We start from the raw sequence: 15,943 nt of genomic DNA, 5'->3' as shown, positions 1-15,943 counted from the left end.
TTTGCCTTTTGGGGACGCTGAAAGAAGCAACATTCAGCCAATATCTGAGAGGAAGTTGTGTATCTCTTTATCAAAAGCTTGAGGACTTTCTTTTTTTTTACAACTTTTACATTTTTCTGATTTATAAAATTGAGAAATGTTAAGTGGGACATTTGTTAAATACTTTATTACATTTGAGTGTACAAACATTTTGCCTTCAGAACAGCCTCAATTCATTGGGTCAGACTCTACAAGGTGTCGAAAGCGTTCCACAGGGATGCTGGCCCATGTTGACTCCAATGCTTCCCACAGTTGTGTCAAGTTGGCTGGATGTCCATTGGGTGGTAGTCCATTCTTGATACACACGTGAAACTGTTGAGTGTGAAAAAAACAGCACCGTCGCAGTTCTTGACCAAAATGTATGCTCCTGGCACATACCATACTCCGTTCAAAGGCACTTAAATATTTTGTCTTGCCCATTCACCCTCTGAATGGCACATGTATAAAATCCATGTCTCAGTTGTCTCAAGGCTTAAAATCCTTCTTTAACCTGTCTCCTCCCCTTCATCTACACTGATTGAAGTGGATTTAACAAGTGACATCAATAAGGGATCATAGCTTTCATCTGGATTTACCTGGTCAGTCTTTCATGGAAAGTGCAGGTATCCTTAATGTTTTGTAAACTCAGTGTATATCTGGAGTTAAACTGTAGCATTGACAATAATGTATTTATCTTCCCTTAGTACTTCCTGCTCCAGACCAGCTGACTGTTGACTCATTGGACACCACATCAGCTACTGTTAGCTGGAACCAGCCACCAGGATTGGACCAAACCCAACATCGTTACCAGATCTTCTACCACTGTCAAGGGACACAACCCCACTACACCACCACATCTTCACACAGAATCACTCTCTCTGACCTGCAAGGTGGTAGTCGGTACTTTTTCAATGTCAGCACTGTGCTGGAAAATGGAAGGCAAAGTAAACTAGTGTCAACAACCCTCACCACAGGTAAGGAAGTACCCAACTTAAGTATTATGTCTGGTGTCAAAGTTTATTTTTATCTAGTTATCAAAATGACTGAACTAATCATAATGGATTTGTCAGCATTGGATGTAAAGGTACATTATATTTTCTACTTTGACTAATATTCTACTTTTCCTCCTGTTCAAGATGATAGAAATCCTCATCATTTGAGCGTAATTATTTCTCTATAGCCTTTACTTTCTCACTCTGAACGCGAATGGGATAGGTGCGGCTTCTTGACAATGATCGCAAAGGCTCCAATGCACAGCGCCCCTGGAGCAATTAGGATTAAGTGCCTTGCTAAAGGGCACTGCAACATATTTTTCACCTTGTCTGCTCCGGTATTCGAACCAGCAACCTTTCGGTTACAGGCCCAACACTGTAACCTCAAGGCTACCTGTCTCTACCTTACCCCTACCTACAGTGTCCTCTGTTAATATTGAGGCTACCTGTCTCTACCTTACCCCTACCTAAAGTGTCCTCTGTTAATATTGAGGCTACCTGCCTCTACCTTACCCCTACCTACAGTGTCCTCTGTTAATATTGAGGCTACCTGCCTCTACCTTACCCCTATCTACAGTGTCCTCTGTTAATATTGAGGCTACCTGCCTCTACCTTACCCCTATCTACAGTGTCCTCTGTTAATATTGAGGCTACCTGCCTCTACCTTACCCCTATCTACAGTGTCCTCCGTTAATATTGAGTCTACCTGCCTCTACCTTACCCCTACCTACAGTGCCCTCCATTAATATTGAGTCTACCTCGCTCTACCTTACCCCTATCTACAGTGTCCTCCGTTAATATTGAGGCTACCTGCCTCTACCTTACCCCTACCTACAGTGTCCTCCGTTAATATTGAGGCCCTTCTGCCTTTACCTTACCCCTACCTACAGTGTCCTCTGTTAATATTGAGGCTACCTGCCTCTACCTTACCCCTGTCTACAGTGTCCTCCGTTAATATTGAGGCTATCTGCCTATACCTTACACCTATCTACAGTGTCCTCTGTAGTTATTGGGACAGTGCAGCATTTCTTCTTATGGCTCTATACTCCAAAAGTTTGGATTTGAAATAATGACTATGAGGTTAAGGTGCAGACAGTCAGCTTTAATTTGATGGTATTTTCATCCATGTCGGGTGAACCATTTAGAAATAACAATGTGTGATAAAGTAGTTAAAAGTTTATTATTCTCAGAATATCAGGCGCGGGCTGAAAATCGACATCTTCACATTGCATTTTTTTTAGGGGGCAGGAGAATTAAGGAGGATACATTAAGCGCTTTAATCATAATCTTTACATTGCAAACAGTACAGGTTCTGTAACGCATCAGTCCAAACTGGAGAGGTCCCGGATCCTGTGGTGGTGGTGGTGGAAGAGACTCTCTGGATTTTTGGCAGTGGGTTTTCTACTGGGTCTGATCATAGGCTGTAAGTGTTTTTTTTTTTTTTACTAAAACATTTGTAGTCAATGTTGTGACAGTTACACATTTTGATTGACTTTTCCCTTTTACAGATGCCACTGTAGAGCGAGACCAGCTACAGAGTAGTCTAAATACCAGGACCACAGAGAGAGACCAGCTACAGAATAGTCTAAATACCAGGACCACTGAGAGAGACCAGCTACAGAATATTCTAAATACCAGGACCACAGAGAGAGACCAGCTACAGAATAGTCTAAATACCAGGACCACTGAGAGAGACCAGCTACAGAATATTCTAAATACCAGGACCACAGAGAGAGACCAGCTACAGAATATTCTAAATACCAGGACCACAGAGAGAGACCAGTTACAGAATATTCTAAATACCAGGACCACAGAGAGAGACCAGTTAAAAACCAGGCTTAGGTACTATGGTGAGTGCAGTCTTTTATTTTCTTAATTTACAAGTATCATTTTATTTCATACTTAGAAGAGATGTAATTTATTTGTATAATGTGAAATAACAATGTGTGATAAACTAGTTAAAAGTTTAGTATTCTCAGAATATCAGGCGCGGGCTGAAAATCGACATCTTCACATTGCATTTTTTTTAGGGGGCAGGAGAATTAAGGAGGATACATTAAGCGCTTTAATCATAATTTTTACATTGCAAACAGTAACAATAATTTTTCATGCCACGAAAGGTAGCGGATCCGGCCAAATAGGTTCTGTAACGCATCAGTCCAATATGGAGAGGTCCCGGATCCTGTGGCGGAAGAGAGACTCTGGATCTATTGCATTGGGTTTTCTACTGGGTCTGATCATAGGCTGTAAGTGTTTTTTTTTTTTTGTACTAAAACATTTGTAGTCAATGTTGTGACAGTTACACATTTTGATTGACTTTTCCCTTTTACAGATGCCACTGTAGTCCATCTACAGAATAGTCTAAATACCAGGACCACAGAGAGAGACCAGCTACAGAATATTCTAAATACCAGGACCACAGAGAGAGACCAGCTACAGAATAGTCTGAACACTAGAACTATGGAGCGTGACCAGCTACAGAAGGAGATAGAAAGGCTGAATTGTAATATCAAAGGTAAGGACAGCCCTGTTTTAAATACAGAGAAATAAACACATACCTTTGAAGTCGGAAGTTTACATACACCTTAGACAAATACATTTAAACTCAGTTTTTCACGATTCCTGACATTTAATCCTAGTAAAAATTCCCTGTCTTAGGTCAGTTAGGATCACCATTTTATTTTAAGAAATAATAATAGTAGAGTGATTTATTTCAGCTTTTATTTCTTTCATCACATTCCCAGTGGGTCAGAAGTTTACATACACTCAATTAGTATTTGGTAGCATTGCCTTTAAATTGTATAACTTGGGTCAAACGTTTCGGGTAGCCTTCCACAAGCTTCCCACAATAAGTTGGCTGAATTTTTGCCCATTCCTCCTGACAGAGCTGGTGTAACTGAGTCAGGTTTGTAGGCCTCCTTGCTCGCACACGCTTTTTCAGTTCTGCCCACAGATTTTCTATAGGATTGAGGTCAGGGTTTTGTGATGGCCACTCCAATACCTTGACTTTGTTGTCCTTAAGCCATTTTGCCACAACTTTGGAAGTATGCTTGGGGTTATTGTCCATTTGGAAGACCCATATTGCGACCAAGCTTTAACTTCCTGACTGATGTCTTGAGATGCTGCTATATCCACATAATGTTCCTTCCTCATGATGCCATCTATTTTGTGATGTGCACCAGTCCCTCCTGCAGCAAAGCACCGCCACAGCATGATGCTGCCACTCCTGTGCTTCACGGTTAGGATGGTGTTCTTCGACTTGCAAGCGACCCCCTTTTCCTGCAAAAATAACGATGGTCATTATGGCAAAGCAGTTCTATTTTTGTTTCATCAGACCAGAGGACATTTCTCCAAAAAGTATGATCTTTGTCCCCATGTGCAGTTGCAAACCATTGTCTGGCTTTTTTATGGCGGTTTTCGAGCAGTGGCTTCTTCCTTGCTGAGCGGCCTTTCAGGTTATGTCGATATAGGACTCGTTTTATTGTGGATATATATACTTTTGTACCTGTTTCCTCCAGCATCTTCACAAGGTCCTTTGCTGTTGTTCTGGGATTGATTTGCACTTTTCGCATCAAAGTACGTTAATCTCTAGGAGACAGAACGCGTCTCCTTCCTGAGCGGTATGACGGCTGCGTGGTCCCATGGTATTTATACTTGCGTACTATTGTTTGTACAGATGAACATGGTACCTTCAGGCATTTGGAAATTGCTCCCAAGGATGAACTAGACTTGTGGAGGTCTACAAAAAAATGTCTGAGGTCTTGGCTGATTTCTTTTGATGTTCCCATGATGTCAAGCAAAGAGGCACTGAGTTTGAAGGTAGGCCTTGCAATACATCCACAGGTACACCTTCAATTGACTCAAATGATGTCAATTAGCCTATCAGAAGCTTCTAAAGCCATGACATCATTTTCTGGAATTTTCCAAGCTATTTAAAGGCACAGTCAACTTAGTGTATGTAAACTTCTGACCCAATGGAATTGTGATACTGTGAATTGTAAGTGAAATAATCTGTCTATAAACAATTGTTGAAAAAATTACTTGTATCATGCACAAAGTAGATGTCCTAACCGACTTGCCAAAACTATAGTTAGTTAACAAGAAATTTGTGGAGTGGTTGAAGAACGAGTTTTAATGACTCCAACCTAAGTGTATGTAAACTTCCGACTTCAACTGTGCATTGCCTTCGGAAAGTATTCAGACCCCTTTTTCCACATTTTGTTACGTTACAGCCTTATTCTAAAATGGATTAAATAAAGAAAAAATCCTCAGCAATCTACACACAATACCCCTTGACAAAGCGAAAACAGGTTTTTAGAATTTTTTTGCCAATTTATAAAAAATTTAAAAACAGAAATACCATATTTACATAAGAATTCAGCCCCTTTGCTATGAGACTCGAAATGTATCCTTGAAATGTTTCCACAACTTGGTTGGAGTCCACCTGTGGTAAATTATACTCATTGGACATGATTTGGAAAGGCACACACCTGTCTATATAAGGTCCCACAGTTGACAGTACATGTCAGATCAAAAACCAAGCCATGAGGTCGAAGAAATTGTCTGCTGAGCTCCGAGACAGGATTGTGTCGATGCACAGATCTGGGGAAGGGTATCAAAAAATGTCTGCAGCATTGAAGGTCCCCAAGAACACAGTGGCCTCCATCATTCTTAAATGGAAGATGTTTGGAACCACCAAGACTCTTCCTAGATCTGGCCACCCGGCCAAACTGAGCAATCGGGAGAGAAGGGCCTTGGTCAGGGAAGTGACCAAGAACCTGATGATCACTCTGACAGAGCTCTATAGGTCCTCTGTGGAGATGGGAGAACCTTCCAGAAGGACAACCATCTCTGAGGGACTCCACCAATCAGGCCTTTATAGTAGACGGAAGCCATTCCTCAGTAAAAGGCACATGAAGACAAGATTACCTGGTCTGATGAAACCAAGATTGAGCTCTTTGGCCTGAATGCCAAGTGTCACATCTGGAGGAAACCTGGCACCATCCCTACGGTGAAGCATGGTGGTGGCAGCATCATGCTGTGGGGTTGTTTTTCAGCGGCAGGGACTGGGAGACTAGTCGGGATCAAGGCAAAGATGAACGGAGTAAAGTGCTTATATCCTTGATGAAAACCTGCTCCAGAGTGCTCACAACCTCAGACTGGGGCGAGGTTCACCTTCCAACAGGACGACGACCCTAGGCACACAGCCAAGACAATGCAGGAGTGGCTTCGGGACAAGTCTCTGAATGTCCTTGAGTGGCCCAGCCAGAGCCCGGACTTGAACCCGATCGAACCTCTCTGGAGAGACCTGAAAATAGATGTGCAGCGACGCTCCCCATCCAACTTGACAGAGCTTGAGAGGATCTGCAGAGAAGAATGGGAGAAACTACCCAAATACAGGTGTGCCAAGCTTGTAGCATCATACCCAAGAAGACTCGAGGCTGTAATCGCTGCCAAAGGTGCTTCAACAAAATACTGAGTAAAGGGTGTGAATACTTATGTAAATGTGATATTTCTGTTTTTTATTTTAAATAAATTAGCAAAAATGTCAACAACAAAAAAATGTCTTCCCTTTTGTCATTTATGGGGTATTGTGTGTAGATTGATGAGGTAAAAAAAAACAATTTAACACATTTTAGAATAAGGCTGTAACGTAACAAAATGTGGAGAAAGTGCGAAGGTATATGCACAACTACACAGACACAAGACATACAGTGCTGCTTGAAAGTATGTGAACCCCTTGTGCAATTACAGATTTTTATGTTTTTACCATGAAATCTTCATTTAATCAGAACCAGTCTTTTTTTATCTTACATAACAGGTTTATATTTACCAATACCATATGTTGGTGTAGAGGAAATCATGCCTGTAGTAGAAAGACACAATTTAAAAGGAATTAGTGCAGGTGCAAAAATAAGTGAACCCCAAGTTGCATTGATTAAATCAAGTAGGTAAGTAGAATCAGGTGGGTAAATAATTAGCAACCAAATGAACCAATCAAAGGAGAGATCATTAGGAAAGAGTTTGGGCGGGTTTCTGATAAATAGAAACCTGGTCAGTTTGGTGTTACTCATCCAGGTGAATGCAAAGCACTCCATGCCGAGAGGAAAGGAGATCTGAGGACATCAGGACGAGGGTAGTGAGAGCACATGAGTCTGGGGAAGGCTATAAAATCATCTCAAAAAGATTTGAGCTCCATCAGTCCACTGAGGCAAATCATTTACAAATGGAGAGCATTTAACATGACAGCAACTCGGCCTAGGAGTGGATGGACTTATCCCCAAGGTCCACAAGAACAATCATAAATCAGGTAAAAGCCAACCCAAACATCTTAGAGATGTGCATACCTCCCTTGCTGCTTCTCAGATAACTGTGCATGCTTCAACAATAAGATTACTGAATCGAAATGCCATTCATGGGAGGGTTGCTAGGAAGAAGCCTCTGCTGTCAACAAAGAACCAAACTGCCCATCTTAACTTTGCCATGGACCACTTCGACAAACCTGAAGGTTTCTGGAAGTCCATTCTCTGGACCAATAAGTCCAGAATTGACCGTTTTGGTCACAATCAACACCCCGCGATGTTTGGTGAAAACCCAACGCTGCCTACCACTAAAATAACCTTAACCCAACGGTCAAGCATGGTGGTGGGAATGTCATGATCTGGGGCTGCTTTTCCTCCTCTGGACCTGGACGACTCCAATCATTAAGGGAACCATGAATTCTGAGGTATACCAGGAGATTATTGAACAGAAGGTCAGGCCATCAGTCAAGGAACTAAAGCTGGGCCGAAAATGGATCTTCCAACAAGACAACGACCCAAAGCATAAAAGCAAATCTACCAAACAATGGCTCAAGAGAAAGAAGATTTGTGTTTTGGATTGGCCAAGTCAAAGTCCTGACCTAAATGACTAAAATGTAAAATGTAAATCCAATCGAGATGCTGAGTAAGGAGGAGTGCGCAAAAATCCCTCAAATGAGATGTCAGAGACTAATTACTGGCTATAGGAGTTTAGTCCAAGTTATCGCTGCTAAAGGAGGTGCGACAAGCTATTGACTGAAGGGGTTCACATATTTTTGCACACAACAAATCTGAGTTTCTGTTACAGTGAGGGAAAAAAGTATTTGATCCCCTGCTGATTTTGTGTGTTTGCCCACTGACAAAGACATGATCAGTCTATAATTTTAATGGTAGGTTTATTTGAACAGTGAGAGACAGAATAACAACAACAAAATCCAGAAAAACGCATGTCAAAAATGTTATAAATTGATTTGCATTTTAATGAGGGAAATAAGTATTTGACCCCTCTGCAAAACATGACTTAGTACTTGGTGGCAAAACCCTTGTTGGCAATCACAGAGGTCAGACGCTTCTTGTTGTTGGCCACCAGGTTTGCACACACTCTCAGGAGGGATTTTGTCCCACTCCTCTTTGCAGATCTTCTCCAAGTCATTAAGGTTTCGAGGCTGATGTTTGGCAACTCGAACCTTCAGCTCACTCCACAGATATTCTATGGGATTAAGGTCTGGAGACTGGCTAGGCCACTCCAGGACCTTAATGTGCTTCTTCTTGAGCCACTCCTTTGTTGCCTTGGCCGTGTGTTTTGGGTCATTGTCATGCTGGAATACCCATCCACGACCCATTTTCAATGCCCTGGCTGAGGGAAGGAGGTTCTCACCCAAGATTTGACGGTACATGGCCCAGTCCATCGTCCCTTTGATGCGGTGAAGTTGTCCTGTCCCCTTAGCAGAAAAACACCCCCAAAGCATAATGTTTCCCACCTCCATGTTTGACGGTGGAGATGGTGTTCTTGGGGTCATAGGCAGCATTCCTCCTCCTCCAAACACGGCGAGTTGAGTTGATGCCAAAGAGCTCCATTTTGGTCTCATCTGACCACAACACTTTCACCCAGTTCTCCTCTGAATCATTCAGATGTTCATTGGCAAACTTCAGACGGGCCTGTATATGTGCTTTCTTGAGCAGGGGGACCTTGCGGGCGCTGCAGGATTTCAGTCCTTCACGGCGTAGTGTGTTACCAATTGTTTTCTTGGTGACTATGGTCACGCTACAGAAACAGGAGCAGGAGCCTAGATCCTATGAGCTGTTCCGGACTCTCTCAAGCCAAGGCTCGTGCAAAGCTACTCACTTATTGAATGTGTGATTAAATAGTAGTTGCAAAAGTTACATTTAATGTGAAAATGTCACACATACACTGAAGAAAAGAATATATAAACGCAACATGTAAAGTGTTGGTCCCATGTTTCATGAGCTGAAATAAAAGATCCCAGAAATGTTCTGTATGTACAAATTTGTTTACATCACTGTTAGTGAGCATTTCTCTTTTGCCAAGATAATCCATCCACCTGACAGGTGTGGCATATCAAGATGCTGATTAAACAGCATGATAATTACACAGGTGCACCTTGTGTTGGGGACAATAAAAGGCCACTCTATAATGTGCAGTTTTGTCCACTACACAATGCCATAAATGTCACTTTACATTTACGTCATTTAGCAGACGCTCTTATCCAGAGCGACTTACAAATTGGTGCATTCACCTTATAGCCAGTGGGATAACCACTTTACAATATATATATATATTTAAAAAAAACATTTTGGGGGGTGGTGTAAGGGGGGTTAGAAGGATTACTTCATCCTATCCCATGTATTCCTTAAAGAGGTGGGGTTTCAAGTGTCTCCGGAAGGTGGTGAGTGACTCCGCTGTCCTGGCGTCGTGAGGGAGCTTGTTCCACCATTGGGGTGCCAGAGCAGCGAACAGTTTTGACTGGGCTGAGCGGGAACTGTGCTTCCGCAGAGGTAGGGGGGCCAGCAGGCCAGAGGTGGATGAACGCAATGCCCTCGTTTGGATGTAGGGACTGATCAGAGCCTGAAGGTACGGAGGTGCCGTTCCCCTCACAGCTCCGTAGGCAAGCACCATGGTCTTGTAGCAGATGCGAGCTTCAACTGGAAGCCAGTGGAGTGTGTGGAGGAGCGGGGTGACGTGAGAGAACTTGGGAAGGTTGAACACCAGACGGGCTGCGGCATTCTGGATGAGTTGTAGGGGTTTAATGGCACAGGCAGGGAGCCCAGCCAACAGCGAGTTGCAGTAATCCAGACGGGAGATGACAAGTGCCTGGATAAGGACCTGTGCCGCTTCCTGTGTAAGGCAGGGTCGTACTCTCCGAATGTTGTAGAGCATGAACCTACAGGATCGGGTCACCGCCTTGATGTTAGCGGAGAATGACAGGGTGTTGTCCAGGGTCACGCCAAGGCTCTTTGCACTCTTTGCACTCTCGCTCTCTTGAAGACGGAAGGGACATAGCCAGTGGTCAAGGATGTGTTGATGAGCAAGGTGAGGTAAGGGAGAAGGTCACCGGAGATGGTCTGGAGAAGAGAGGAGGGGATAGGGTCAAGTGGGCAGGTTGTTGGGCGGCCAGCCTTCACAAGTCGCAAGATTTTATCTGGAGAGAGAGGGGAGAAAGAAGTCAAAGCATAGGGTAGGGCAGTGTGATCAGGACCAGCAGTGTCATTTGACTTAACAAACGAGGATCGGATGTCGTCAACCTTCTTTTCAAAATGGTTGACGAAGTCATCCACAGGGAGGGATGGGGAGGAGGATTCAGCAGGGAGGAGAAGGTGGCAAAGAGCTTTCTAGGGTCAGAGGCAGATGCTTGGAATTTAGAGTGGTAGAAAGTGGTTTTAGCAGCAGAAACAGATGAAGAAAATGTAGAGAGGAGGGGGTGAAAAGATGCCAGGTCCGCAGGGAGTCTAGTTTTCCTCCATTTCCGCTCGGCTGCCCGGAGCCCTGTTCTGTGAGCTCGCAATGAGTCATCAAGCCACGGAGCAGGAGGGGAGGACCGAGCCGGCCGGGAGAATAATGGACATAGAGAGTCAAAGGATGCAGAAAGGGAGGAGAGGAGGGTTGAGGAGGCAGAATCAGGAGATTGGAGGGAGAAGGATTGAGCAGAGGGAAGAGATGATAGGATGGAAGAGGAGAGAGTAGCGGGAGAGAGAGCGAAGGTTGCGACAGCGCATTACCATCTGAGTAGGGGCAGAGTGAGTAGTGTTGGAGGAGAGCGAGAGAGAAAAGGATACAAAGTAGTGGTCGAAGACATGGAGGGGAGTTGCAGTGAGATTAGTAGAAGAACAGCATCTAGTAAAGATGAGGTCAAGCGTATTGCCTGCCTTGTGAGTAGGGGGGGACGGTGAGAGGGTGAGGTCAAAAGAGGAGAGGAGTGGAAAGGAGGCAGAGAGAAATGAGTCAAAGGTAGACGTAGGGAGGTTGAAGTCACCCAGAACTGTGAGGGGTGAGCCTTCCTCAGGAAAGGAACTTATCAAGGCGTCAAGCTCATTGATGAACTCTCCAAGGGAACCTGGAGGGTGATAAATGACAAGGATGTTAAGCTCGAATGGGCTAGTGACTGTGACAGCATGGAATTCAAATGAGGAGATAGACAGATGGGTCAGGGGAAAAAGAGAGAATGTCCACTTGGGAGAGATGAGGATTCCTGTGCCACCACCCCTCTGAACAGATGCTCTCGAGGTATGCGAGAACAGATGGTCAGACTAGGAGAGAGCAGTAGGAGTAGCAGTGTTTTCAGTGGTAATCCATGTTTCCGTCAGCGCCAAGAAGTCGAGGGACTGGAGGGTTAGCTAGAAAGCTAGAATAGTTAGCATACTAGCTAGCCATTGCTTTCAGACAAAGAAGAAACCCCTCCTCCCACGGCACGAACACACAGAGAGAGCCAAGCTAACGTTAACTAGTCACACGTGTCCTGAATTCCCTTGAACGACTCTGGCTACCAGTATGTAAAAACAAAACACAAATGTAGGTTATAACTTACCCCTAGCAGCTACTGTTAGCTAGCCAAGTGCAAAGCTAGCCACTGAATTGACTCAGCCAGTTCGCGTCTGTTCGCTAGGTCGTTCCAGCTATTGTTTAGTAGCTATCCAGGTAGCAACAAGCTAGCTAAATTTCAAGCACAGTAGCCACTTACTACCTAACGTTAACGCTTCAGAAGAATGAGGTTAGAAAAACAGCTGAATGGTAGGCATTATTTTATGTAATTATTGTAGGCAGCTAGCTGGCATAATTACAGGTACTCTCAGGCGTGAAACAACTATCCACAGTTGCTAATACTTACCAGTAGCTACCCGCTAGCTAGTCCAGGTAGTGGGTTAGCTAGATTCGTGCTTCACCGGGCTCAGCCGAATACAATACTAACCTACAATAATTACATACAACAACCCACGATAACTACCTACAATACCTAACTACAATCTAAATACATAGTTTAAGCTTTACTCGACAAAGCCCAAACTATGTATATAAGCCATATAAGCCAAGCTTACCTCCCGCCAGAGAGAGACACAACCTCACCCGACGACGACGACTCTTCACATGTCTTGAGGGAGCATGCAGTTGGCATGGTGACTGCAAGAATGTCGGCCAGAGCTGTTGCCAGATAATTGAATGTTCATTTCTCTACCATAAGCCACCTCCAATGTCGTTTTAGTGAATTTGGCAGTACGTCCAAACGGCCTCACAACCGCAGACCACGTGTAACCATGCCAGGTCAGGACCTCCACATCTGGCTTCTTCACCTGCCACCCAGACAGCTGATGAAACTGTGGGTTTGCACAACCAAATAATTTCTGCGCAAACTGTCAGAAATCGTCTCAGGGAAGCTCATCTGCATGTAGCAAGGATCTGTACACAATTCCTGGAATCTGAAAATGTCCCAGTTCTTCCAAGGCCTGAATACTCACCAGACATGTCACCCATTGAGCATGTTTGTGATGCTCTGGATCGACGTGTGCAACAGCGTGTTCCAGTTCCCGCCAATAACCAGCAACTTTGCGCAGCCATTGATGTGGAGTGGGGCAATATTGACTGATTGCCTTATAAACTGTAACTAAGTAGAATCTTTGAAATTGTTGCATGTTGCGTTTATATTTTTGTTCAGTGTAAAAGCTATAGGCAAACAGGCAATTCACACAAACAATTGCTCTGTGAAATCCCCAGAACATTTGAATTATTACCTAAAGCTGCAAGGTGACATCTCAATCAGCTCATTGGAAGAGTTTATTAGAATATTTTATTTAAATATTTTTACTTTTCTATGTCATGCCCTTTTTTAATTTTTCATACATTCTTTTTTGTAACATTCGAGTGTCAAAGATAGTAAAAATGTCAAACTTCTAGGGTCCTGTCCTGAAGGATGGAGAAGGTTTGGCTGCAGATGTTACTATCTCTCTACTGAGAGGAAATCCTGGACTGAGAGTAGACAGGACTGTCTGGAGAGAGGAGCAGACCTGGTGATCATTAACAGTGAAGAGGAACAGGTGAGAGACAGAGACAGAGAGAACTACTGTATTTATCATGTATTATTAACAATGCTTTTTCTGTGCCACCACAACAGGCATTCATCAATGGGATTGAATCAGTCCGTTATGTCTGGATTGGTCTGACTGACTCTGTTACTGAGGGGACCTGGAAATGGGTGGACGGCACCCCACTGACCACCCCAAGGTAAGAGACTACTGCTCTAATAACACTGACCACCCCAAGGTAAGAGACTACTGCTCTAATAACACTGACCACCCCAAGGTAAGAGACTACTGCTCTAATAACACTGACCACCCCAAGGTAAGAGACTACTGCTCTAATAACACTGACCACCCCAAGGTAAGAGACTACTGCTATAATAACACTGACCACCCCAAGGTAAGAGACTACTGCTCTAATAACACTGACCACCCCAAGGTAAGAGACTACTGCTATAATAACACTGACCACCCCAAGGTAAGAGACTACTGCTCTAATTACACTGATCACCCCAAGGTAAGAGACTACTGCTCTATAATAACACTGACCACCCCAAGGTAAGAGACTACTGCTCTAATAACACTGACCACCCCAAGGTAAGAGACTACTGCTCTAATTACACTGATCACCCCAAGGTAAGAGACTACTGCTCTAATAACACTGACCACCCCAAGGTAAGAGACTACTGCTATAATAACACTGACCACCCCAAGGTAAGAGACTACTGCTCTAATAACACTGACCACCCCAAGGTAAGAGACTACTGCTATAATAACACTGACCACCCCAAGGTAAGAGACTACTGCTCTAATTACACTGATCACCCCAAGGTAAGAGACTACTGCTCTATAATAACACTGACCACCCCAAGGTAAGAGACTACTGCTCTATAATAACACTGACCACCCCAAGGTAAGAGACTACTGCTCTAATAACACTGACCACCCCAAGGTAAGAGACTACTGCTCTAATAACACTGATCACCCCAAGGTAAGAGACTACTGCTCTATAATAACACTGACCACCCCAAGGTAAGAGACTACTGCTCTAATAACACTGACCACCCCAAGGTAAGAGACTACTGCTCTAATAACACTGACCACCCCAAGGTAAGAGACTACTGCTATAATAACACTGACCACCCCAAGGTAAGAGACTACTGCTCTAATTACACTGATCACCCCAAGGTAAGAGACTACTGCTCTATAATAACACTGACCACCCCAAGGTAAGAGACTACTGCTCTATATAACACTGACCACCCCAAGGTAAGAGACTACTGCTCTATATTACACTGACCACCCCAAGGTAAGAGACTACTGCTCTATAATAACACTGACCACCCCAAGGTAAGAGACTACTGCTCTAATAACACTGACCACCCCAAGGTAAGAGACTACTGCTCTAATAACACTGATCACCCCAAGGTAAGAGACTACTGCTCTATAATAACACTGACCACCCCAAGGTAAGAGACTACTGCTCTATAATAACACTGACCACCCCAAGGTAAGAGACTACTGCTCTAATAACACTGACCACCCCAAGGTAAGAGACTACTGCTGTAATAACACTGACCACAGTGTAAGGAGTAGGACTGACTCTCTGTGTTGTTCATACTCTAGGTTCTGAGAGAGTGGCCAGTCTAACTCTGTTGTTTCTACTGCAGGTATTGGGGGAGTGGAGAGCCTGATGGTGGTAGAGTGGAGAACTGTGGGGAAATCTATTACATGTCACCAGGCCAAAGAGTATGGAGGGATTATAAGTGTTCATTTCCACAACAATGGATCTGTGAGAAAGAGGCTTCTCATAGGTAATTTCTCTGCACTGCTGATTAATCTACTTTATGTTAATGATGGTCTGAAGACTGGCGTGATTTGGTAGAATGGTACTCTGAACTACAGGTAGGAGACAAACACACATTCAGACGTGCGCACACACACACACACACACACACACACACTGATCTGAACCTGAGTCTCCAACGGGAGAAAACAACCTCTTAGTTAGAGGAAATTCACTTTTGGGCCGAGACACTGATTTTGAAGTTGCAGGCGGGGCTACCTCATCACGTGACCATGAGCAACCAATCATGACCGACACATGTCCTCTACACAAGCTGACACACAATCATTTATTAATATGTCAAACAATGAGTTGTATAATAGGGGTATATCATTCAATAGCCGCTGTCAATCAATTACTGTTAAGTTTTACAGTACTAAATACATTTGAAATGACTGTATATGTTTCAGATATACTGTATGTTTGCTTCTTGTGCTTTTATCATACTGAACGTAAACAATGTCTACGTCCTGCTATTTTAATAAATCATTTATCCTAGATTAAAGACACTTCCTTTCTAGTACATTATTGTTCTGTACTCTGTTTTATCTAACATGGAATCTAGAAGGACAAGACACCTCTGTTTTATACTTTATCTAATATTAACATGGAATCTAGAAGGACAAGACACTTCTCTGTTTTATACTTGATCTAATATTAACATGGAATCTAGAAGGACAAGACACTTCTCTGTTTTATACTTTATCTAATATTAACATGGAATCTAGAAGGACAAGACCCCTCTCTGTTTTATACTTTAT

General features: G+C 43.5%; 1 protein-coding gene across 1 annotated transcript; it reads left to right on the top strand.

The window, feature by feature from the left end:
* Positions 1-2,780: 2,780 nt before the first annotated feature.
* Positions 2,781-15,682, top strand: LOC123485987 (C-type lectin domain family 4 member M-like). The gene is made up of 6 exons (XM_045217123.1): positions 2,781-2,860; positions 3,131-3,256; positions 3,343-3,525; positions 13,215-13,354; positions 13,432-13,541; positions 15,007-15,682. Exons 2-6 carry the CDS (start codon positions 3,175-3,177, stop codon positions 15,152-15,154), a joined length of 663 nt encoding a protein of 220 aa, XP_045073058.1. The 5' UTR covers positions 2,781-2,860; positions 3,131-3,174; the 3' UTR covers positions 15,155-15,682.
* The last annotated feature ends 261 nt before the right edge of the window (positions 15,683-15,943 follow it).

This window comes from Coregonus clupeaformis, unplaced genomic scaffold (genome assembly GCF_020615455.1).
Source record: "Coregonus clupeaformis isolate EN_2021a unplaced genomic scaffold, ASM2061545v1 scaf0926, whole genome shotgun sequence".
NCBI classification, from domain to species: Eukaryota; Metazoa; Chordata; class Actinopteri; order Salmoniformes; family Salmonidae; genus Coregonus; species Coregonus clupeaformis.
The sequence above is the reverse complement of the archived record's forward strand: the minus strand, read 5'-3'. Positions and strand labels throughout refer to the sequence as shown.